Source organism: Pleurodeles waltl, chromosome 12 (assembly GCF_031143425.1).
Source record: "Pleurodeles waltl isolate 20211129_DDA chromosome 12, aPleWal1.hap1.20221129, whole genome shotgun sequence".
Lineage (NCBI taxonomy): Eukaryota > Metazoa > Chordata > Amphibia > Caudata > Salamandridae > Pleurodeles > Pleurodeles waltl.
Window position 1 is genome coordinate 604191046 of NC_090451.1, and position 25419 is coordinate 604216464.

The 25419-nt window shown below is 43.8% G+C and overlaps 1 protein-coding gene across 1 annotated transcript in view; it reads right to left on the reverse strand.

Moving 5' to 3' along the window:
- The window catches only part of HDGF (heparin binding growth factor), an 81946-nt gene that overhangs the window by 19993 nt on the left and 36534 nt on the right, over positions 1-25419 (reverse strand). The window contains exons 3-5 of the mRNA XM_069217847.1: positions 14925-15060; positions 13112-13291; positions 126-295 (exon numbers count right to left, since the gene is read on the reverse strand). Coding sequence (XP_069073948.1) covers positions 126-295; positions 13112-13291; positions 14925-15060 — 486 coding nt within the window. The remainder of the gene's footprint in view (positions 1-125; positions 296-13111; positions 13292-14924; positions 15061-25419) is intronic.

Consider the following 25419-nt stretch of genomic DNA (forward strand, 5'->3'; position numbering starts at 1 on the left):
GTGTGGTAATATACAAAAAATAAATGGCAATCACGAGGCTGCGTCAGTTTTCCTACACAATTTCCTTTTAAATTCAAAGATTGGAAATATCCAATGTCAAGTTGTATGTTAAGATACAAATTTACCTTTCCTCCACATCTTTATCTTTGTCTTCTTCGTCACTGGAATCTTCGGGGTCAGGAGGGGCACTGTTTTCTTTTTCTGCATCAGGCTTCTGCTTCTCTACTTCTTTTAAGGACTCTTTGGTTTCATCCTCACTTTTCTCTTCCTGGTCCTTTGATCTTTTCGATGAATCCTATAATATTCAATTGCTTGAGACAGTTTCTTTGCTAGCATAAGTGGTCAGCAAAAAGACTTAAAATAAGAACCATAATCCAGCATGCACCATTTTATATCTTGCACCAAAAGCAGACACAGCCAATAAGATGACAAATCTGGAGTACAATATTTGGTTTGGTTTCAGCTACAAATATGTCCTTCAGAAAGCAATGGGATGCAACTTTGGTAGTGTGGGAATGCTACTCATGCATAAAAAAAATACATTATTCCACTCAGCACTTGTATAAGTAAGTTCTGCCTTTCTGGGATAATAAATTTGTACTGTACTAAAGCGGTTAGAACTTTAAAAATACAATAAGTCTTAAAATCAGCACAACAGGGGGGACATTTAGCATCTGCAATTTGGAAGTGACACTACCCCTGCTAACAAGTAGTAAAGGGTTTGTATCCCTCCTTTCCCCAGGATGAAGTTGGCATACACCTAATTTGCATATTTAAATTAGCTATAGGCTCCTATAATCCCCAAGTGTGATCGAGTCTCCAATTTAAATGTCCTAAGAGGCCTGCAGCACCTAATGAGCCACCCACTATAGAGTGTTAGCATGACTGTAGACCTGCCACTAGTAGCTTGTCGTGCAGGTTTAAGCTGCAAATTAGACCGGCCAAAATACCCATTTTTAAAGGCCTAAACCTTCTTTGTGAACATTTAGAATTAAGTTCTAAGTAGCCCTACAGCCCATAGGACTCAGGACATCACAATGAAAATATCTTAAGCCATTTTCACTGTAGTGGGCTAGCTGTTTCACAGGAATACATTGGGATACAATATTAAATTTAATATTGGCTTCTGTGCCTAGGAAACTGCTACAGAATCCATTATTGGTCTTTTGAAAATATTACTAGTCAAATTCATTTGTAAAGTTGAATTTGTAATAAATATTTCAGAACAGTTAATTTGAGAAAAGGTGCAGTTATCTTCATAAAGCCCCTAGAAGCCCATTTGTTTGAAATCCAACTTTCACCCAGGAGCTGAATACCCCTTTGATGAGAGGTGAATTCCTTCCAGAGCCAAGACAAAGACCTTGAGTTTTGGGGACCTGTCAGGTAGACCATTTGGGCTATGCCCAAAAACGTAATTAACTTCAAAGGGGAGCAGCCTGCCACCAGTAGATGTAGCAGGCACCTGGGGCTGCCCCACTGCTTTCTGCCAGAAACCAGCCAGGCACCAGGCCCTGTGGTAGAAGTGCTGCCCTTAGAACTGGTTTGAGTGACCATAGAGGAAGGGTTGTTCATCTTCCTGGCTACAACTCTAGGTTGAGCACAGGAGTTCTGCACAAGGGAGAAGGGTGTAGTGTTGTTTTTGGACAGAACAGGGGCCAGTGTCATCCTTGGGAGCTTTTACCTGCAGGTCAGCACTGGGCAGGAATGTTGCATCTCCAGTACTTGCCTTAGAACACCACTGGACCAGAGAAACATTCAGAATAATGATCATCTTGCAGACTGAAGACCTGAAGAATACTAGACCACCTCTTCTTGCAACCAGGACCCCAGAAGTGACTCCAAGGGTCAGACGGTGGACCTCCTGTTTGAGCTACAGATACACAAGTTTCAAGAGGACTTTTCCTGTATTCCTAGCTGACCAATTCCATCTGGACCTGTTCAGGACCCTCCCAACTTTTTAGCTTTTGGCCTGAGAAGCAATGTAAGACCAAACTGCTAAGATGATCCACAGAGGAAGCATCTGCTGTAGGATTGAGCATGCTGCAGCTCCCACTATGTTCTATGCATCAGCGAATTCTATTCAGTGGGACCCCTGCCGACTGCCATCTGACCTGATGACTGGACCTCCTCTTCAGTCATATCCTGTAGCCCTTGCCTCTGGGGAACGGGACCATGCTACCACCTGCACCTGTCTGGTGTTAAGGGATGACTGGGTGCGAAACCCAAACTTGCCCTTTTCAGAGCTTCCTGTTTTTGTTGAGGACATAACAGACCTCCAACGTCAGCTCCTAGTCTTAGTCGAGCCTGGCTTCAGGCAGCCTGCTGCTTTGCCCTACTGATTACTCATTGCTCCACAAATGTTAAAGTGCAAATATTTAATATATGTTTCTAAAATGCTTTGGGATTCCTCGTGTTGTGTTTCAACCTTATTACTTTGAGTAATGGATAAATTATTTTGACTGCCTTTTAAACTTTATTTCTCTCAGTGTAACTGGTTATCTGGAGTTCTCCATCACAGGGATCTTTATTTAAGCCAATAGAATTTTATCAATGCAAAGCTTCAATAGGCTACACGATCTGCATAGGAGAACAGCAATCATTTTAAAATGGAAAATTTAGGGGAATTTTAGGTAACATGTTCTCTCACATAATTCCTTCTACAAACAGTTTCTCAGTTCATTTTCTATATAACAGAAGAACTCCAAATTCTCTCAAATAAAAAAAAACTACATTCACATTGCAAGAGCAGAGGCTGGGAACGATAATTAAAAGGAAGTCAAATTTCTTTTCCATTCATGGATACAAAGTTTATTCCCCATTGGGGTGTCGGAAAAAACCATGGGAGTTTGTGTGTAGGCCTTGGAATCTCAACCTAGAAAACAAAATTTCTAGGAAAGATGTGCAAAGATTTCCAAGTGTGTGCGCTGCAAATTGGAACACTGGTAAGAATAGACAGAAGAGAACTGAAATGTGTTTGCTCCTTGCAGAGTCATCATTGGTTCTCTAACAGTTTGCTAGCGTTCAGAGTTCACATATTTATACACTATGCTGCCACCGTGCACACAGCACATGTACACTGTACTGATCGGATACAATCCCCAAATTTCAGATGTCAAACTATGTAGAATTTACGAATATATGAAATGCACTGGGGACAATGGTTATGATGATACACATCTAGAAGAGAATCGGTTTAAATTATCAATATAATCATAAAATTCCAACAGAAAAAAAATATTTCACAAAAAACACGAGGAATACGACTGAGTGAGGATCTTACCATTTGAATACAATTTTTCAAAAAGTAATTTGGCACATGGTACTATACCACCAGCATTCCAAAATTCATTAAGAATATGCACCTGAGTGCACAGCATGGCTTACTTTTTTAACAGAAGACCCCCACATTAGCATTCCCCAGGGAATTTGAGGAGAAGTTGAGTCAAACACCATGGACTTAAAGACATGGTTGGTAAGGAATGTGCTACTTACACTGTAAGCATCTATTCACAGAATGTAGTTCTACAAATACACATGCTATGCACTATCTAGTGTTTATCCTGGACTCTGCAAGATGTTTTTCTCTGAGAGGTTTTGTGGTAGACATTGTACATGGTATTTCCTCTCCGAGGTATTGTACATGTGCACGGCGCTCCTTTGTTAAGATTGTTATGTTTTTTTCCCCTGCCATACAAGAAGTGAGGATATAGTCTACTGAGTTAGTGTTTGGCATTGAACATGCTGAAAGTTCTGCATGTGTGTGTCACCATCCAATACCTGCCAGGAAGATCCATGCTAATCTGTAGCACTATAAGCTATGGACAGATGCTTACGGGGTAACATACTCCATTCGTAGCATGTGTTTGCTGTGGATACACATACTATACATAGACTGTACAGCAATAATCCTCTAGCGTTGGCTTAGGCATCAGATGCTGCACTTGCTTAAAATAATGTGCATAGAACGGTTTGTCCTATTAGATCCGGTTGTCTGGCTTGCACATCTACACAATACAGTTTAGTAAGTGTGGTTTGTCCATGTATATCTTCACAGATGTCAGTTAAAGAGATTTCCTAAAATGCCAATGATGCTGCCCTTTCACCATGGTGAGTGTGGTCTTGGTATCGTAGGTAGTGTTAGCTTTGCTTTCGGTAAACATTTTACATAGTACATAAAGACACGTTTTACATCCAGTGTATGTAGTGCTGACTTTTTTTTTTTTAACTAGAAAGTAAATCTAGTGTTTGATTTAAATGGAAAAGTGAAACCTTTGGTTTGTGCTAAGGCAAAATGACTTAAAATACTTGAATCAAAAAAGTTCCACAATAGTGGGTGCATGTATTTCACTGGCTTTGCAGTTATGTCATGGCTACGAGGGAGGCCACTTTTATTGATAAGAACTGTAGTTTGCATTTATGCATTGGTTCAAGAGATGTAGACATTAGCCTCATGAACACAATGTTTAGGTTCCACATTGGTACAAGAGATGTACGTGGTGGAATAACTCAAGTCCCATCATGAATGCTCTTATGACAGGTATAGGAATAATATTGATGTTTTCTGTTTTGTGGATAACTGGCAATTGCTGCTAAATGCAAGTGTATAGATATGCATGCTAAATGTAGTAAGTAACATACAAGTTGTAGTTCAGATGGTGAGGATGGGTTTATGTTTGCAGCACAGTAGTGGACAAAATGTTTCCATTTAGCTGTATAAAATGGGTTTGTGGTTGGCCTTCTGGCTTCTTTTAAAATGTTGATGCACTCCTGAGGTAAATCTAGATACACAAATTAGGACCTCAGGAGCCAGATTGCAAAATTGAGTTGTTGAGCACTGGGGTGTCTCCCTCTGCCCCCACTGTGACTGAGAAGATTTGGAATGTTTGGTAGCTTCTCGTAAGGTACTAGGGAAAGCTCCAGTAGAGTTGTGCACCAAGGTTGACATGCCCATGTTGGAGCTACGACTATAATTTAGTGAAGTCTGAGTTTACTGACCACTTAAGGAAACAGTGCGAGAGGCAGAAAAACATATGCAAATATGTCCAACTAATTCATCCATGGTGCATTGCCCTTGGGTTGTGGGTGCTTGGATGCTAAGTTTTGGCATTTTGCATTTTCTACAGTGGTGAAGAGATCTATTGTTGGTGTCACCCCACCACTGGTATGTTTGTATGGTCTGAGAGTGGATTTCCCGCTCGTGAACTTGTTGCGTTCTGCTTAGTAGGTCTGCTAGTCAGTCGCCTACTCCTGGTATATGTGCTAGGAGGTGGACTTTGTGTTTGTTGGCCCATTTCCATACGGCTTGTGCTAGCTGAGAGTTGTAGTGAATGCCCCCCACCAAGTTTCTGAATGTAAAGACACTGCAGTCCTATTGTCTGTTCACAGGAGATTTTTTCCTGATATGTTGGCTTTGACAGCCATTTGAATGGCTAGCAGCTAACCCTGATGTGCAATGTCTGTTAAGGAGACCAATGTCCTTGTACCACAATGTCCTCCATATGAGCACCCCAACCCATAAGTGAAACATTTGTTATCACTTGTGGGATTAGGCCCCTGAAGGCTTTCCATTTGTCTGTTCCGCGAGTTCCACCACTGTACTGCCTGATGGACCTTGGGTGAAGCCAACACTAGATCCTCCATGTTGGCCCGCTTGTGACCATTGCGATGCTAGGCACTTCTGAAGGGGCCTCATGTAGTCTTGCATGTGGAACTATTCCTATACAAGAGCCATGATACCTAGAAGTCCCATCACTACTTTGTCTGGTAGGCAACAATGTGGCTAAAAGAGCTAGTTGGTTCTGGACATTGTGAACCCTGTGTGGACTGGGCTACGCTTTTGCTGTGACCGAACAGAGTATGGCTCCAAGATAGAGCTGTATCTTCCACAAAGGCCCATTTTTTACTACTTGACCAGGTATCTCCTAAGACAGCTCATTGAAGAAAGCAGGCAGCAGAACTTCAATTTCCAACTTAGAAAGCAGTTAAGAAAATAAACCTGTAAATGTAGTTCTCCAGTACTGGTGTCCTTCATTGATTGGTATGCTTGGATAATTCCCAGTTTTTGACGTGGGAGTCCCATGGCACAATTAGAAAAGCAGTGTAATTTTAAACAGCTTGGGCAGGCCATGAAGCGTTTGCCTTAGTAACAAATTATGTAGAATAAAACCAAAATGTAACCAATTAGGTTGCAGTACTTTCTAGAACACTCCACTCAGAGGCTTCGGTCTCAGATTTTCCAGGCAAGTGTGACAATTTATTCCTACTAAACAGGTGAACCATTCAGGGGAGGAGTGGGGGTTGCATGTGAATCTATGCTAGATACCAATACTGGAGAACAGTTACAGGTAACTCATTTTCTTCTCCAGTGTTGTATCTTTCATAGACACACTTGAATCACATGTGAACGCTAGAATATGCTTGCGTGTACATCTGTGTGTATATCTTTATATAGACACACACTCAATGTGAAAGGTGCCAAATACATAAGGGGATTACAAGATATCACTTATTACGATGGCTCACCTTTAGAGGAAATAGGAAGTAACTATCTGGCCCACTGCCGCATCGCTATGGACTGTGAAATCCAAGCAGTAGTGCTGCTTAAAGGTGTCCAGAAGTGGTTGCCATTGGATGTGCTCTGTGAACCAATGTTGTTGTGGCAATCTTGAAGCTATAATTATTCCACATCTCTGCGCTGCAGATATCTTGGAGACATACCAGCAAACAACGCTGTCTAAGTCAATGTACTTCTGGTAGAATAAGCTTGCACTTTATCCTGTAATGGTGTGCCAGGTTTGATGACAATTGTATGGCAGTTATCTATCTTGCTATGTCGTGAGAGCGAATAACCCTTTCTAGGAGCGTTGTATGCCACTAACAACTATTTGCAGAATTGCTTTGTCCTGTCAAGGTAAAACTTCAAACATCTCTTGACATACAAAGAATATAATGACCTTTCTGCTACATCCTGGGGATCTGGAAAGAATGCCTTTAGAACTAGTGGTGCATTTAAATGGAAGACTGATGGAACTTTCAAATTAAGTTTGGATTTGTTTACAAAATCACTATAGCTCCAAAACTGTAAAAAGGGTTCTAACATTGTGAATGCCTGTATTTCACCTAATTGTCTTTCAGAAGTTACCAGCAGGACTGCCAGTTTCCAATACAGAGATTTAATGTCTGCTTTGTGTATAGGCACAAATGGACTTTATTAGTTGAGCAAGCACAGTATTTAGTTGCCAGAGCGGGGAGGTCATCTTACTGGCAGGTAAACCCTAAAAATACCTTTGAGAAATTGTTTGAGCCTGCTAGACCATAAACAATGGTAATGCCTATTATCTTCCGAATCAGTATATGGCCAGTAAGTAAACCTTAAGAGCCAGATGTGACCCAGCCAGATGTAGCAAGTAAGGAATAATTTCTTCCGGCATAGAGGACACTGGGTGGACGCTTGCTCATTGACACCAGATGCAAAACCGCTTCCATTTAAGACTGTAGGACTTGTTCATTCTATCAGCTCTAGCCAGAGTATCTCTGCATTCTCCTGGGATACTCAAGTCAACTCACTGAAGTCAGGAACCAAGCTGATAAGCGCAAGTATCTCGGATCCGAAGGAAGTATTTGGCCTTGAATCATTGGCAGTAGACATAGAAGTGGTTGCTTTTGGATGTGCGGTCTCTCCCCTGGCACGTGCTCCACTATCAGATATATCTGGTGACTGATCGACCACTCCTAAATCCTTTGCACCTCTTAGGACAGAGCATGGGATCTTTTGCCCCTTTGCTTATTGATATAGTGCACGGTTGTAGTGCTGTCCATGCAGATAAGCACTGCAGACTTTCATACTTTCTGCAGCAAGTCTAAGGGTAATACAGGCCAAGTCTAGTGCCTTGAATTCTAGAAGGTTGATATGTAGAGATAAGAGACGGTTCCCACTTGCAGCTGACTTGCAAATCTTGCAGATAAGCTCCCCAACCGTCTAAGGAAGCATCTGCTGTGATGACCAACCGGGTAAAGGGGGGTAAATGTTAAGTGTAGGAAGTTGGCTCTGTATGCACTATTTCAAAGTAAGGAATAGTATGCACAGAGTCCAAGGGTTCCCCTTAGAGGTAAGATAGTGGCAAAAAGAGATAATACTAATGCTCTATTTTGTGGTAGTGTGGTTGAGCAGTCGGCTTATCAAAGGAGTAGTGTTAAGCATTTGTTGTACATACACAGGCAATAAATGAGGAACACACTCAGAAACAATTCCAGGCCAATAGGTTTTTGTTATAGAAAAATATATTTTCTTAGTTTATTTTAAGAAACACAGGTTCAAATGCTACATGTAATATCTCATTTGAAAGGTATTGCAGGTAAGTATTTTAGGAACTTTGAATAATCACAATAGCATATATACTTTTTACATAAAACACATTTAGCTGTTTTAAAAGTGGACAGTGCAATTTTCACAGTTCCTGGGGGAGGTAAAGTAATGTTAGTTTTTGCAGGTAAGTAAACCACCTACAGGGTTAAGATTGGGGTCCAATGTAGCCCACCTTTGGGGGTTCAGAGCAACCCCAAAGTCACCACACCAGCAGCTCAGGGCCGGTCAGGTGCAGAGTTCAAAGTGGTGCCCAAAACGCATAGGCTTCAATGGAGAGAAGGGGGTGCCCCGGTTCCGGTCTGCCAGCAGGTAAGTACCCGCGTCTTCAGAGGGCAGACCCGGGGGGTTTTGTAGGGCACCGGGGGGGGGGGGGGACACAAGTCCACACAAAAAGTACACCCTCAGCTGCGCGGGGCGGCCGGGTGCAGTGTGCAAACAAGCGTCGGGTTTCCAATGGGTCTCTTCAGCGGTGCAGGCAGGCAAGAGGGGGGGGTGGGGGTGGGGGGGGGGGGGGTGGGGGGGGCTCCTCGGGGTAGCCACCACCTGGGCAAGGGAGAGGGCCTCCTGGGGTCACTCCTGCACTGGAGTTCCGATCCTTCAGGTGCTGGGGCTGCGGGGCAGGGTCTTTTCCAGCCGTCTGGATTTTAGAGTCAGGCAGTCGCGGTCAGGGGGAGCCTCGGGATTCCCTCTGCAGGCATCGCTGTGGGAGCTCAGGGGGGACAACTTTGGTTACTCACAGTCTCCGAGTCGCCGGAGGGTCCTCCCTGAGGTGTTTCTTCACCAGTCGAGTCGGGGTCGCCAGGTGCAGTGTTGCAAGTCTCACGCTTCTTGCGGGGATTGCAGGGGTCTTTAAATCTGCTCCTCTGGATACAAAGTTGCAGTCTTTGTTGAACAGAGCCGCTGTTCTCTGGAGTTTCATGGTCTCTTGGAAGCAGGGCAGTCCTCAGAGGATTCAGAGGTCGCTGGTCCCAGGGAAAGCGTCGCTGGAGCAGTTTTCTTTTGAAGGCAGGAGACAGGCCGGTAGGACTGGGGCCAAAGCAGTTGGTGTCTTCTTTCTTCTTCTGCAGGGGTTTTTCAGCTCAGCAGTCTTCTTCGGTAAGTTGCAGGAATCTAAATTCTTAGGTTCAGGGAAGCCCTTAAATACTAAATTTAAGGGCGTGTTTAGGTCTGGGGGGGTTAGTAGCCAATGGCTACTAGCCCCGAGGGTGGGTACACCCTCTTTGTGCCTCCTCCCAAGGGGAGGGGGTCACATTCCTATCCCTATTGGGGGAATCCTCCATCTGCAAGATTGAGGATTTCTAAAAGTTAGAGTCACTTCAGCTCAGGACACCTTAGGGGCTGTCCTGACTGGCCAGTGACTCCTCCTGGTTATTCTCATTATTTCCTCCGGCCTGGCCGCCAAAAGTGGGGCCGTGACCGGAGGGGGCGGGCAACTCCACTAGCTGGAGTGCCCTGTGGTGCTGGAACAAAGGGGGTGAGCCTTTGAGGCTCACCGCCAGGTGTTACAGCTCCTGCCTGGGGGAGGTGATAGCATCTCCACCCAGTGCAGGCTTTGTTACTGGCCTCAGAGTGACAAAGGCACTCTCCCAAAGGGGCCAGCAACATGTCTCGAGTGTGGCAGCCTGCTAAAACCAGTCAGCCTACACGGGTAGTTGGTTTAGGTTTCAGGGGGCACCTCTAAGGTGCCCTCTGGGGTGTATTTCACAATAAAATGTACACTGGCATCAGTGTGCATTTATTGTGCTGAGAAGTTGGATACCAAACTTCCCAGTTTTCAGTGTAGCCATTATGGTGCTGTGGAGTTCGTGTTTGACAGACTCCCAGACCATATACTCTTATGGCTACCCTGCACTTACAATGTCTAAGGTTTTGCTTAGATACTGTAGGGGCACAGTGCTCATGTACTGGTGCCCTCACCTATGGTATAGTGCACCCTGCCTTAGGGCTGTAAGGCCTGCTAGAGGGGTGACTTATCTATACTGCATAGGCAGTGTGAGGTTGGCATGGCACCCTGAGGGGAGTGCCATGTCGACTTACTCGTTTTGTCCTTACCAGCACACACAAGCTGGCAAGCAGGGTGTCTGTGCTGAGTGAGGGGTCCCCAGGGTGGCATAAGATATGCTGCAGCCCTTAGAGACCTTCCCTGGCATCAGGGCCCTTGGTACCAGGGGTACCAGTTACAAGGGACTTACCTGGATGCCAGGGTGTGCCAATTGTGTAAAACAAAAAGTACAGGTTAGGGAAAGAACACTGGTGCTGGGGCCTGGTTAGCAGGCCTCAGCACACTTTCAAATCAACACAGCATCAGCAAAGGCAAAAAGTCAGGGGGTAACCATGCCAAGGAGGCATTTCCTTACATTAAGCCTGAGGAAAGTTTTGCCTCTCACGTCCACCAGGAAAGGGCTGCGCATATTCATGGGATGATGCTAGCTAGATCAAAAGATCCTTGTGTTAGGATCCACTGCTCATCCAGTTTCTTTTGCAATTGTCGCATCTGAAGACAGCAGAATAATAGCAAAGGGATGCATGAGGACATCATTCCAAACAGGGATTTGAACAGGCAAACTGAAAGTGGCTTTTTTCCTGGTACTAAAGGAGCCAAGTGCAGCAATCTTGCCAGTCTTTCTGGATTTGATATGCTTTGTTCTGCACTGTATCAAGCGTAGTCCGCAAGAATGTTTTCCACGTGGATGGCTGAAGGGCTGACTTTTGCAGGATCAACATAAGGCCTAGTTTGCTGGAAAGGAATAAGCATGTGTTGGTTGACCTCTGTGCAGATTCATGGGAAGGTGTCTTGACCAGCCTATGGCCAAGGTACGAAAAGACTTTGTGTTTTTCTTGCCTTTAGAATGCCACTCCTGGCGCCATGCACTTTGTGAAAATCCAAAGGGCAGGTTTTCAAGCCAAATAGGAGGACTTTGAACTGATAATGGCTGCCAGCTACTGTGAATCTTAATTTTGATGGCGTGGATGAATTGGGACATGAAAATATTCATCTTGGAGATCTAAGGTCACATAATCTCCCTGGTTTCAAAGTTGTCTGATACCTTTGTGTGTGACCATGCGAAATGTTTGTTTTGGGAAATCGAGGGCTTTTTTGTATGAATTCCAGTGTGTGAGTGAATGTAATGAGGGTTGATATCCCAAAACTGGTCCCAGAATGCTTGTTTCCAGTCCAGGGAGGACCTGGCTTGGCAGTTCGGGCTGAAATGATCGCAGCAGGCGCAGGACCACATCCGATTTCAATACGGCCGGGTACAAAGTGGGGTGATCTTGCAAGCAAAATAGCAAATCGATTAAACCCAGATCTATTTGATTTGGAGTGTGTGTGTGTGTGTGTGTGTGTGTGTGGGTGTGTGGGGGGGGGGGGGGGGGGGGGGGGAGGGAGGGCACTGAAGGGGGGGGTGAGTGAAAAGTTTCAACAGTCAATCATTTTACTGTGTTCCTTTTTAAGATCCTCCTCATTCAGCGTCATTATATGGTTTATGAATATCAGACAAAATGTCATGACTGAGAACCATCAATATGATTTTACACAAGATTTGACTAGACCTGCCAACTAGGTCCTTGCTGTCCAGGGGAATGTGTGCTTTTCTCATTTATTTTTGGCACTCAACTGCCTCATTGTCACCATCAACATAATTGTCAGCTGTGAAATTCTTAATCTACACAATGAAGGTTATCACCTTTTACCATACAGAAAACTACAAACTTAGTCTTCCTAGTCTCTTACAAGACAAGTGGATATATTTAAGCAGCTTTGCAACAATAATTTTTCTGCTTAATTTGCAAACAGCATCTTTCCCTTAGACACACTTTGTACGGAGTTTAAAGAGTTAAGTGGTTGATTTCATGTTTTTTTAATTTTTTAATTTCTGGTGGGCTAGTGTTATATTGGTCTTCACATAAAGAACACAACTCTTGTATAGCCTAATTTTGATCACACTGTAATTGAGTCACTGGATGTTTTAATACAAAGTTTAAATTTTATTTGTACAATATCAATGTGTACAAGGTTCAACAACCTGTATGGTCTTGTAGCACCTCAAATAATTTAGAAAAATTAGATCTGACTGCAGTTAAACTGTCAACTATTACAATCAGTTTATAGCAGTTCATGCGTGTCGAACAATGCTAGTTTCACATTTCGGTTGTTTTTCCTCATAACAGATTTAACATCTCTAAGAAATAAGACAAAAAAACTGAATGGTTATGAATATAAGATAGATCATATGCCGTAAAGAAGAAGTGCACATGCTAGCATACGTTCGAGTCAACCGTTGTGGCCCAAGAGGGAGGAGGCAGCACCAAGCTTGCTAAACAGCATAAGCATTACAATCTGCAGCCACCAGGAGTAGCTCTAGTAAGTGCTCTATATAAATTAGTGCAACAAGTCTAAGATCAAAAAGCAGATAAATGCACGGAGGTGCCATCAAAAAAAAAAAAAAAAAAAAAAAAAAAAAAAAAAAAAAAAAGCACACATCTACATATACACACACACACATAATAACTGAAAGTATGTGATGCAGGGACTTTTTTTAACAGCATTTAAAGAACATAAAAACGAATGGCCCACGTTCAAACTCGTACTCTTGATATGGTAAAATGTAATTATGGAGATAAACCCATGCATACACTGTGCCGATCTTGGTCCTCCCCTCTTCCATAACTGCATCTACAACAAACAGTTCTGCCGACTCGGTTTAAAACAACAACCCAAACTGTCAACTAACATGATCAGCTTACTTCCAATGCATCCTCCGCTTTCCTTTTGATCCCAGCCTTCTCATTTTTTTCCTTTGACTGTTCATCTATAATCAGTTTTCCTTCCTCATCACTGCTTCCCTCTGTATTCCCTTTCTTTTCACCATCTCCTTCTGCGTCTGCATCGCACTCAGCATCTGCCTCACCTTTCTTCTGGGGCAGCTGACCAGAGGAAAAATTACATGCATAAATATACACCTATATAAATAGCAATAAGAAGTCCTGAGTAATGATATGTGAAGAAGAGATCTACAATGACACTGCGACTGCCACACTGTACTTCTAAAGTGGCAGCTATCAGTTTCAACATGTTTTACACTATGTAGCATAAAAACCATTACAGTGACATGCTTTGAACATACAGAGCTCTTCATAAGACAAAAAAATACTCATTTCCTGTGTAAGTGTCCAGAAGTGGCTTACCCTGAAACATTTGAAAAATATGTAAATATTATCCAACATGAAAATCCATAAAGCAGAAATAAATTATAGTATACAAAAAGTGCTCTTAAACCCATCAGTAAAGACCAAAGAGCATTTCATATATGCAACAAAAAAAATATATATATATATGGAAGTGACAGGGTCTTAGGAAGAAACGTTGCTCATGAAAGCACAAGGCAAATGGTAGCTAGTGTCTAGATTTAGGTATAAGGGCTGAAGACACTGTCCTATGTGGGTCCTGGGGGCGTGCAAGATGGCAGAAGATGAATGAAGGAGCAGTGAACATTGATGAATGATTCATCAGTGGAAGACTAAAGCACTCGCTGATAAAACGGAGGCACTGCAATACATGAAAACAATCTTTCAAAAGAAGAAAGAGGCTGCAGCATTCTGTACTGATATCTCACGAGGGCCTGCTTGGGAAGGACCTCATAGGGGGATATTGCAGTATTCCAACCACGACAAAAATGTTGCACAGGGGTAGCTTTACAAAATGCACTAGGAAATATAGTAAGGATGTTTTTTTTTTTTTTTTTATCTGGAACACAGTGTTGATTTTTTTGTTTTTTATTTCAAACAGAATCAAAGCTTTTGTCCCAATCACAGTTGTGAGTTCCCATGCTAGACATGTATTACTGAACCAAATAGTATTAGTGGTGCCTAATAAATGTTCTCAGAGCCAAGCTTAAATGCCGCCATGACAGTGTAGGATAGGCACTAAATTGAAAAGAAAAAAAAAAATCTGTTTCCATGCACCTTGTGTCACCAGCCTACAAATGGAATGTAAGGATCCAATGGGCAAGGACAAAAATCAAATACAAAGTAAGAAGTATTGTGAAGCATGTGGGGCACAAAGCCACAACGTGCGATTCCCCCCTCCCCATGACCTATGAGAGTGGAGCTAGCCTACCACCTGGTCTCTTGCACATTGCAATCAAGTAGGATGAAGTGTGCCAAAAAAGTTGGTAAGACTAAAAATATTTTAAAAAAACACTTCTTTCTGTTCTAGCCATCTCTCAGCATTGAAAGAGGCGGACATGTTTGTACGGAGAATGGCTTCCCCCTGCGACTCATTATACCAGAGTATCCTCTCTCCAAACTGAAGACTAATATTCAAGAACTTGCAGGCAAACTTTAAAAACAAGCAAAAGTCTTGAACAGCACTGACGTTTTGCTAGCTACCATTCAAGCCCCTTTATACACCTTAAAAAAAAAACAAAAAAAAAAAAAAGTCTCTTTAATAAAGCTGTGGCAGATTAACACAAATGATGGTAGAATTAATCTTGGTTTCCAGTGTTCGGAATGTTTGTTACAGATGGATGTCAACTAATGCAATAAAACATAACTGTACCTCTTGGCCAGCTTTGACAGTTGGATTATTCTCAATTTCCCACAATCCTTCACTGAATCCTTTTCTCTTGTTGGACTTCCCAAACTTTTCTTTGCACTCTTCATAAGGAAAAAGGTCTTTAGAGCCAAGATATGCCCTGTTAAAACAAACACAAGACAAGTGACAAAGAGAAGAGCATTTAATTTATTTTAAAGAATTAAGTTAATTAGGTTTGGAACGTCACTTTTGATGGTTAGGGATCCCTCACATTCTTTACTTGAACAATTTTCCAGGTGCGAGACAGCATCTGTACATTTTTCCCTTGGCTATTCTTCATCACCAATGTAAGGTGATGCTGTATGCAGTATAGTGGTTTTTACCGACTCCAGAGTGCTGACCGTCACAAAAGGTACATCACATGCCCCAGTGACATCCTCCATATTTCACTTTCCATCAACGTTTGGAGATATATACACAGACACAGCAAAAACAATCGAGAACATATGAAACAAGATGGATCGTACAGCAAAAGTAATCTAGGGACTTAATCAGAAATAGACAGAAAAGTAACACGCTCAACTAATAAAAATGTACTACCGGTTACTTCCAATGAACCCAAAATGCATAGGTGGTTAGGATGTTAGCTGAACCAAAACAAGAAAACACTGCAACACTGGCATACCAAATCTAGTTTGAGCATAGCTCAGCAACAGTATGTGCTGTTACCCCATTATACCAATGTTAATGCCTTTTTTCATAATGATAACAGCAGATGTTGAAATATGTATGGTCAAAGGCTTCAAAGGATCACTAGAATGTTCATGACACCCAAGCTGCAAAAACGGACCACTTGCTAGTTGTGTGCAGGGATGTATCTCATTTGGCACAAGGCACCGATGTAGGAGATGTAGGACCACACCTTACCAGAGCCTCACACCCATCCTCTGACGAGTTAGTGGTTACCATGAGCAGCAATCCAGGCAGGAAGAAAAACCATCCCACCAAATATTGAAAGAATGCTATTTATTTCAAGATTAGGAAAAATTATGAATGGAGTATATTGAGCTTTGACTGGCCTACCTGCCATAGCCTTATTTACTAACAAGGAAACGTTTTCCCGTTGAAAGAAGAAGTTTCTATCACCAGCAGACTGAGCTGGCTTGAATGGTAGTGCACGGTCATCTATGAAGTATAGCTATTTTTCACCACTGAACCATACATCTTTGCCAATTTGCACCTAATAGTGGAGGAAAGCCTTCTTTACAATGGACTGATGTGAGCCTATCAAGATGGTGTAAAGGAGGATGGCTCAGACACAGGAAATTAACTATGATGAAGGATAAGGCCTTCCAAAGAGGACTTACACATGCCATCTCCCACAGGAGCTGGACTTGAGTCCCAAGGGTTCTAGCCTTAAGTCAGGAAAGGCCTTTAATAACTGTAAATCAAGGGTTTTTTACCGGTATCACTTGAAGGCACTCAGCGATGTGGCATGTCCTTGCTGGAGAACCTCTCCCATGGAGCAATATAAAAGTTATTTTAAAAGTAGGGGACAGCCGTCATTTCCTTGGCTTTAGATTATAGGACTACAGCCCTGTTTGTAGACACATGGCCGCACTGACTTTTACAGTCCTGGTACCTAAATCAGTTTGGTCCAAGGATACTAGCAGCTTGTGCTCTGCAGTCTTTGTCCAGGCTGAGTGTCTACTATTGAGACTATCTGGTGAGAAAGGCAGAAACCAGTCAAACCACTGCCAGGGCTGTGACCCTCAGGGGCCATTATGGTGTTTGTCTCACTAAGCAAGAGGTGTGATAGGCTGAAAACACTTAGTAGGCACTGACAAAACATAGGAACAGAACATGAAACTGATAAATTGGTGGGCAGCAGGGGCTATAAGCCTGTTGCCTAGGTCCTTCACAACTTTAAAGGACAAAGCAGGTCTCCTGAAAATGCAGACAATTTAAGCTTGCCATGGCGTACTCCTAACAGGGAGGGCTGCAGCAAAGAATCCCACTGCACTGTCAGTACAGCTCTTTAAAGCCCAAGACTTTTCCAACCAGACCTTTTGCATATTCAGAGCATCAGACTGGACCAGTATACCTTTTAGCAGCAGCACCTGTGTGCTGGAAGGTGGAGCCTTGCAGCTCTACACAGTCAATACGCTCAGAAATTGTGAATACCTATTTAGGCACCACTCTTGCGCATTGACATCAGTTGCTTTAGACACTGCCTAACCCAATACGCAGAGCCCCAAAAGCGAACTGGAAGACAGTACACATTCCTGGACTTGGAATCTTATTAAAGGATAGTCATTCACAACACAGGGAGGATGGGTCAGTGAAGAATTTGTGGCTAGATAGAGTCTCTACCAGAAAGAGCATTACCCAAGACAAGAAACTTGGTGTTATGATAGGGACTTTTAGCCTTACATTTAAAATCTTTTGAATATATACTAATGCAGTGTATATTTGGAGATGGGTTTGTGCTTGGACTCTAACCATAAAGTCCTGCAGGACCAAGCAGGCAAAATACACCCTCAGCAAACCAGACTGTCCAGACAATGGGGCTTCATGTATGTTTAGAAGGACACCCATGTAGCTGCCTAGCAGATGTCTAGAACAGGGCCTGTGTGTGCTAATGCAGTGGTAGCAGCTCTGTCCTTGCAAAAGTGAGCACTGTCCTTCTGAAAGCTACTTTTTGGTCAATGAGCAGCAGATCTTTACACTGGGAAAGATCCAGGGGAAGAGTTATCTTCAGCAACTGCTCTATCTTTCATGTACCAGCATGTGTTCTTTGGTGCAATCTATACAGAAGCTCAACACTCTTACGGATAAAGCAAATGAGTATCTCTTCCCTAGAGGGGTGAGGCAGAGCATAGAACTCCACCAGGGTGATTGAGAGACGTGGAACGGCATCAACTTGGCATTAGTATGCCCCAGTCTGCAGAATCAGTTTGTCTGGGAAGAAGGTAGTGTATGAAGGATTGACAACCTTGAAGCTTACTCACTCTCCATGCTGTGGTGACTAGGCACAAAAGTGACAGCTGTGAAGCAGCTCAAACATAGTGCACATAAGGCAAGTCAGGACTAGATTAAGCTCCCAATGGCACAGGACATAGGGAGAAGGGGTAAATATAAGTTGAAGCCCTTCCAGAAATTGCATCACAACTGGTGATTTAAACCATGAGGACAGATCTGGTAACCGGAGGACACCAGAAAGATAGCCCTTAAACGTGACCAAAGCAAAGTCTTTCAGGACAAGAGAAGGAACATACAAGAGAACATAAGAACTTGGCTTTAAAGGGGAGTTTGGGGGTCAATCTGGTGAGTGACACACCAGACTAAATATGTCCCAACAACAGGCATATACAGTTTGTTGACGGATGCCTGGCTACCAAGATGATGCTCAGGTGGCAGGCTGGCAGACAGTGGTCAGCAAACACACTAGAGGCTTGTAGGGTTTCAGGGTGCCCTCTTGGTGCGTGCATTGGTAAATCCAACACTGGCATCAGTGTTGGCTCACCAATACAAGATGTTGGATACCCAACATCCCTATCTTCAGTAAAGCCATCATGTAGATGGGGAACTTGTATTGACCAGTTTCTAGCGCATGCATTTAAAAAGTCTTCTTTGATCACTTACTATGTCTGAGAATCGTCAAATAGCCGCAGCATATCTGCTTGTGCAGATATGCCCTCACATGTAGTATAATGTACCCTGCGCTTTAGTGTTGTAAGGCCTGCTAGAGGGGTGACTTACATATATGTAATGCAGTGTTGGGGGGACATGGCACACAAGCTGTATGCAATGTTGTGTTTTCACTTTTGTTTACACCAAGACAAAGTCTGCAATGGCAGCCCGTCATGTGCTTGGGTGAGGGGTACGTTAGGGAGGCAGAATTCGTGCTGCCGCCTTTAGGGACCCTACTTAGTACCCCAGGCTCTGGGCATCAGGGGTACCATTTACTAGGGATTTACAAGGGTGCTAAAGGATTCCCCATTTGGGGAAACTGCAGTTTTGGGAAAGAGATCCAAGACTGGGGACCTTGTTAGCAGGAACACGGTGCACTTTGTTCCAATCACATCAGATACCAGGCATAAAGCAAAAAGTGGGGAGTAACCATACAAAAAGAGGCACTTTCCTGCAACCCAGAATGGCTACGATGAAAGAGCTTCTGAGAAGATGGATGAGACTTCAGCATGTTATTAGTGAACCCCAAAAGACAGGAGGTTCACTGTACCAGGTGGATGCGCACCAGAAAAGGGAACACTAAAGAGGTTTGGCAGGTTGGACTGCAGGGGTGGGGTAAAGAGCCTTGGTGGATTTGTGAATTTGGCCACATGGGTGGTGGGCCCCCTGAGGAGGTTAGACAAGCTGGTGGTAAGGAGTGCCTCATTAAATGGGAGGAGAGGCTCAGCTGAAGTCGGTCCCGATTGCTGGCCCTCCGGGAGCACATCCGTTTTTACCTCCATGATGGGGAGGTAGAGGTCAAGCACTTCAGCCACCCTCAGCATAACCATAGCAGATTCCACTGTGGCAGGTCTCGGAAGCTAAACAGATGTCTTTGGAGAAGTATTGAGGCCACTAGCCTCCTGTAAGTCCTCATACCAACTGTCTTCAGTGTAGGGCTGAAGGAACTCCTCCCTTTGGTCATAATCTGAATTTGTGCCAAAATGGGAGTAGTGTTGACTTCCTCCCTTGAGGGGCTGGTATGTCCAACTGAGGAAGATGCACCCTGAGCAGATTTTAGACTACTTCTGATCAGTGCTGACTCTACAAGTGAGACCAATTAGGTCCTCCCGTGTCGACTGAGTCGGCATAGGCATTGTGGACCCTAGGGCTGGCACAGGTCTCTGGGCCAGAAGCAGGATTGACAGTGGAGCTAGAGGCAAGACCGAAAAACCCGCCGGCTGCATTTGGACATCTCTGCTGGGCCGGCCGGCGGAAACAGAGCGGGGATGTTGGCCGTAACATCGCAGCCGGCTCCTAATGGAGCATGCGGCAATTTGACAGTTCGGTGGGTGCAGAAGCACCCATCACACTTTTCACGGTCTGCAGCGCCGCCCTGGCAGATTCAAACCGCCGGGACAACCATGGCGGAAAACCGCTGGTGTGACCACAGCGCTACCGCCGCAGTCAAAATATGGCAAATTGTACCGCCAGCCTGTTGGCGGTACGATCGCCATTTCAACCCTGGCGGTCAAAGACCGCCAGGGTTGTAATGAGGGCCTTAGTCTTCAGATGTTTGGTAACGTAGAATTTCACATTGTGCTCCCCGATGGCCATTAGGTTCATCAATGCACAACTGGTGGAGGCCTTGGAGTCATGGCTTGTCCCCATGTAAAACATATCTGGTGGGGATATATTGCAGACATTTGTTTGAAACAGTCCCTAAAGGGCTTAAAACCGGTAGTTTGAAGGCGACATCCCGTGCTCACTGGAAAAATGAGGTACAATAGCGCACACGAAGGGCACTCCGACCTGCTTATAGTGGTGAGGAAAGAAAAACTGACGTCAGCACATGGGAGTGACACCTGCTAGGGCCCTGCATTTTCTACAGTGTGCTGAAATCAGAGTGGAGCCACAAGGAGAGTCCTTGAGGCGTGCAGAGGTACTGATGGAAAGTTTCCATATCCAGTCTGATGTAAACTATTCAAAAGGCGAGGCATCTGCTGCTAGAAGTCTGGTCAGACCCACATGAGTAACAATTACCAATCTTGAAAGAATTTAAAATAAGTCACAATAGAATTCCATGAAAAGCAATAAGGTTTGTAGTCCATCATTTACAATGCCTGCTAGGTCAACTGTGCAAAATACAGTGGAGTTTTGGAATTTGCGGGAAGGCTAGAATACTAGAAGAAATTCCATAGTGGATAAATACAAAGCATCAACAGCAGATCCACTGTCGCAGAAGTAAAAAGGAAGAAAAACAAACCCTTATTTGGACAAAGAATTAGCTGCAACGATTCTGCTTCAAATGACATGGGACATTTAAAACAAACAGTACATAACTACTAAGACAAATGGCACTTCTAAACGAAGCAGTCCGAACCGGAAGAACTTATCCATGAAAGATATGTTACTCAATATAAACGGGCCTCAATTTTTCATGAGTCAAGAAATTTAACATTCACAATAGAAACATGCAGTGATGTTATCCTAACAAGGTTAAACCATGCTGCATAGAAATAGGAACCAAGAGAATCAAGCTGGGTACTAGCACGTGCTATGTACAGTGGTTAAACACACAGACAGCAAAAATGGGTGTTTTAAGACTCGCACTCAAGGATTGCACAAATATAAAGATTCCAATGAATCAGAGAAAGTAAAGAACTAAATTACGGTAAAGAATCAAGATAAAATGTAAACTTTGGGTGCAGGTCTGTAGAGTGAACTGGTCAATCCGCTGAAAGATGATGTACTGCCTAAACTGGTGATTACATACAGGTGCATGCTCTGGGGGTCAGATTATTCAGATGGCTCTGCAGTGAACTCAGCACATGTGCAAGAGATAGTCATTGTCAGTTTGGCAGGAGCAGTCTGAGCCCGTGTGCAAGACACCTTGAGGCTGAAGGGACAACATGAAACCAGGGAGTCATTACACTCACAACTACTGAAAAAGCAATCAGAGCCCAGAAACGTTCAATTACCTAATTAAAAACATTGTCTTAGGGTTTACAGTAGTCCGTATTTGCTTCTAGAAATACAAGCAATAGCATCTAATGAGTCTTCTTATGGTTGCTTGACAATTTCACATCAAAAAGAGTGCTGAAGACTAAATGGATCTATAAAGAATGAGGATTCAAGTCATCCAGCCAATTGGATAAAGAAGAATGTGGTCGGCTGAAGCTAAGCTACCATTATTGAAAGCATGGATAACGCTTGAGAGGGATGTCACACAGAAGTCATAGTAGAGACGTCTGCACCAACTGTGTTCATGTCAGATGTTCATTTCCAGAATATGGCAATTGTCCCTCAGGTACTTCAAGAACACACCCTTGAAATAATCAGATTGCATCCAGTTCCCTGTCGCCATGGTCCTTAATGATCAGTTTGCCCTACTTTGTGGAAAGGCTCCACCAGGGGAAAAAAATAAAATAAAAATAAAAACATTCAGGTCAACTAGTACTACAATCATCCAGATGCCCAAACTACCCATAAAAGAACCTCAGACTCCTTACTATTTTCTGCAAATAGCCCTGATAATAACAACCTCCAGGAGGTGCTATCAAAAGCTCTAGTGCTTGCTTCTGCTATCCTAGCAATTTGAGAGGACAAAGGAGACTGAAGATGCCTGCAACTGGATAGTGAAGCTACTAAGCCTTCCAATTCCTCCTGTTGGTTTGCATTATTAGTGTAAAGGTATTGTTGTTAAAGAGAATCTTTTGGTAGTGGTAATCAGTTTAGAGAACTCCCAAACCTTAAACGCTTAGGATAAAGATACTCAAGGGCTTGGCCATCATTCTTGGCCTCACATTAAATGGCTGTTTTGATGTCAAGCTGTACATCCATGTCTTTATTCTGGATATCGGAGTTTAATTAAGATGTGTTAGGTGTTTTAAATGGACTCCAATGATTGGAAGTGGGCAGTTGCATACAAATCACCAAATAAGGTATTCAGACTCTTGACTGACAGCATTCTTTTAGAGATCCTTTAGCTATAAGTAAATTATGAAGAAAGAGCTTGAAGCTCACTTACTCTGTGAGCACAAGTGATGGCAACAAGAAAGACGGTCTTAAGTGAGGAGCCGTAGAGGGCTGCTGGGGGGCAAGGGGCAGTGGAAAGGCCAAGGGACCGAGCCGTAGCCCAGGAGTCCTTGAACCTCCCCAGGGTAGAGTCCACCTTGTCTCCAAAGAGATGGCAGAAATCAAAGGGCATGTCCATAAGAGACCATTGGACATCCCCCGAAAAACAAGTACGTACGCAACCAAGCATGACACCTCAAAGCCGTTGTCGTCACAACCGATCTGCCCGGAGACTGTCTTGTCCAGCCCACATCGGATTGCGACCTTCACTGCATCTCTCTCATCAGGGACAGCTTTGGAGACAATATCACAGGCCTCTCCAGTATCTGCGGCAGAACTTGCGCAACTGTATCCCCCAGAGTGTGGGTATAGCGGACCATAAAGCATGCTGTTTTCACAGACTACAGCGCGAGACTGGAGGAAGAACATCTTGCAAAATTGTTCCAGCCTTTTTGATTCCCTATCGAGGGGTGCGGAAGCGAAGGTGCCCGAGGAAGAGGAAGCCTGGATGAAATGACTCAGGCGTGGGGTGTTGGGACAGGAATTTAGGGTCGTTTGGGGCAGGCCAATGGCGGCGTGCAATAATCCTGTTCACAGAAGCCCCTGTTTTGGGTTTGGAGATAGTACCAAAGAGGACATCAGTGATGGCTTCATTGAATGGCACAAGGGGCTCAGGTGCGGAACTCCCTGGCTGAAGCACCTACATCAGCAGATTTGACCAGAACTCTACAGTAGGTAGCTCAAGGCCAAGGACCTCAGCTTCCCTACTAACCACCATATAATAAGTCACTCCCTCTGCCGTAGGAGGAGACAGCATGCCAGTGTCTGGAGAAGTTATCAGGCCACTGGCCTCACCCAACTCCTGTGCCTGTTCAAATTAGGGTCATTCTGGTATTCAGAAGAGTACAGGGACCCCCTCCAATCTTTCCCCGAAATCATACCCATAAGGGTAGGCCCCATCGAAGACTGAGTCGGAACTGCATCGGCTGACGCTACCTCGGTCATCCGGGGTGGGCACCACAGACGTCAGGTGCGTCAAATCGAACCAGCACCAGGGAAGGTCTCAGTTAAGCATTCAATCTCCTTACCTTACAGAGTCATTTGTACCTTAAACTTCACCATTTTAATGCTTTTTGCATCTTGAGCGAAAGGAGTTTAGCTCAATATGTTTCTAGCATATTTGGTCACTACAGTATTTACAGGTGATTTTAATGAGCGTCAGGCCGGGGTATAGCACTGTACGTTCCAAGCTTCTTTCTGACACTGGCTGGAGGAACAATGGTGTATATTTACTAATGTGGCATGCAGCACAGGAATGAAAGTTGCTGCACTCAGTTGGATTAAAGAGAGCAGACCAGCACCTTATCTATTAGCATTAAGGGTGCTGCTGTCATGCCTTTCATTGGCACACGTCTTAGCACAATGCACACACTTCTGCACCATGATGCAAAAGTGTCTGTCAGTCGAGCACTAGTTTGGTCCTGGTAGGATAATCTTTCACAAAAAAAAAACACCACTTTTCAGGTGTGTTATGCAGTATAGCAAGCATGCAAAGTTTGGAGAACGGAAACTTTGCAACTGCCTGAGGACACGTACATTTTTAGCACAAAGCCATGTCCAAGATGTTAGCAGATAGGACTCTGAATCAACATGGTGGCTGCATGCCACCCTGCACCACAATTGGGACACCCCCATAAAGCAAGATGGAACTGAGTGCTACTTTGCATTACTTTACAACACTGAAAGGTAACTCCCAAAGCAATACCCTGCGCCGGGACTAGGTTAGCAAAAGTGATGTAGAGCAGTGGTTCCCAACCTTTTGACTTCTGTGGACCCCCAAATTTGTTTTTGAAATTTGACTCCTGTGACAATATCACAAGAACATTCTATTTTAATTGCTGGCTCATAACCAGTCCAAGTAACCGTTTTTGCTTAAATTCTGCATGCTACAAAAACTAACAAAGTAATGGCTTCCTCTTCATATTTCTGCGCTGTACTGTTGCAACGCAAATTCAGATCAGAGTTAACGCATGACCTGTGGGCAGCAGTTACAGTAAACCTGGTCCATGGACCCCTTTGAGACTGCACCGTTGCTAAAGATATTCATACTTTATGGTCCTTGTCCTTTAGGAGGAGATGGGACTTCCATATGCATATCTTACAGACCATCACAATGCAAAAATAACAGGAAGACTGATTCAAGATACAAAGGCAACGGCAGTTACACCTTTGTTACCACAATCCACCAGAGCTGTAAGAAAGTAAAGCTCCCTCCCACCCTCGTGAACAGTAGCACAATGATGGGCTTTTGTCCTGGATTGAGACCCTAGTCATAGTTCAGCTGTGAAGCAGCTGGTCATTACACGGAAGTGTGCAGTGAAGAAGTAGGAAGCAATCATGCCCCTAAAACAAGTGTGTTCAAGGAGTCCAGGTACCTCGCAGATTGTAGAAAAGCAGACTGCAACTTGGAACGGACAAAGTGGGCCGCAACAGGAGCATACATCACAGAAAATTGCTTATAGTTTGAGGGTGCGCTTGTACTGCTTTGCCACTAGAGAGTGCCAAAGCAGCAAAGTCCATCAAAAATCAACCGTTTCCAGTTTCTCATGAATGACAAATATTCTCTCTGGTGGCGTTTTATTAGTTATGAGTTTTAAAAGTTTGAAATATATGGGTATATACTTGCACAGTGGTGGAGGGAGGAGTGTTGCTGGGTCGACAGTGCCCCCCAATCAATCACATTTATAAAGCGCGCTACTCACCCATAAGG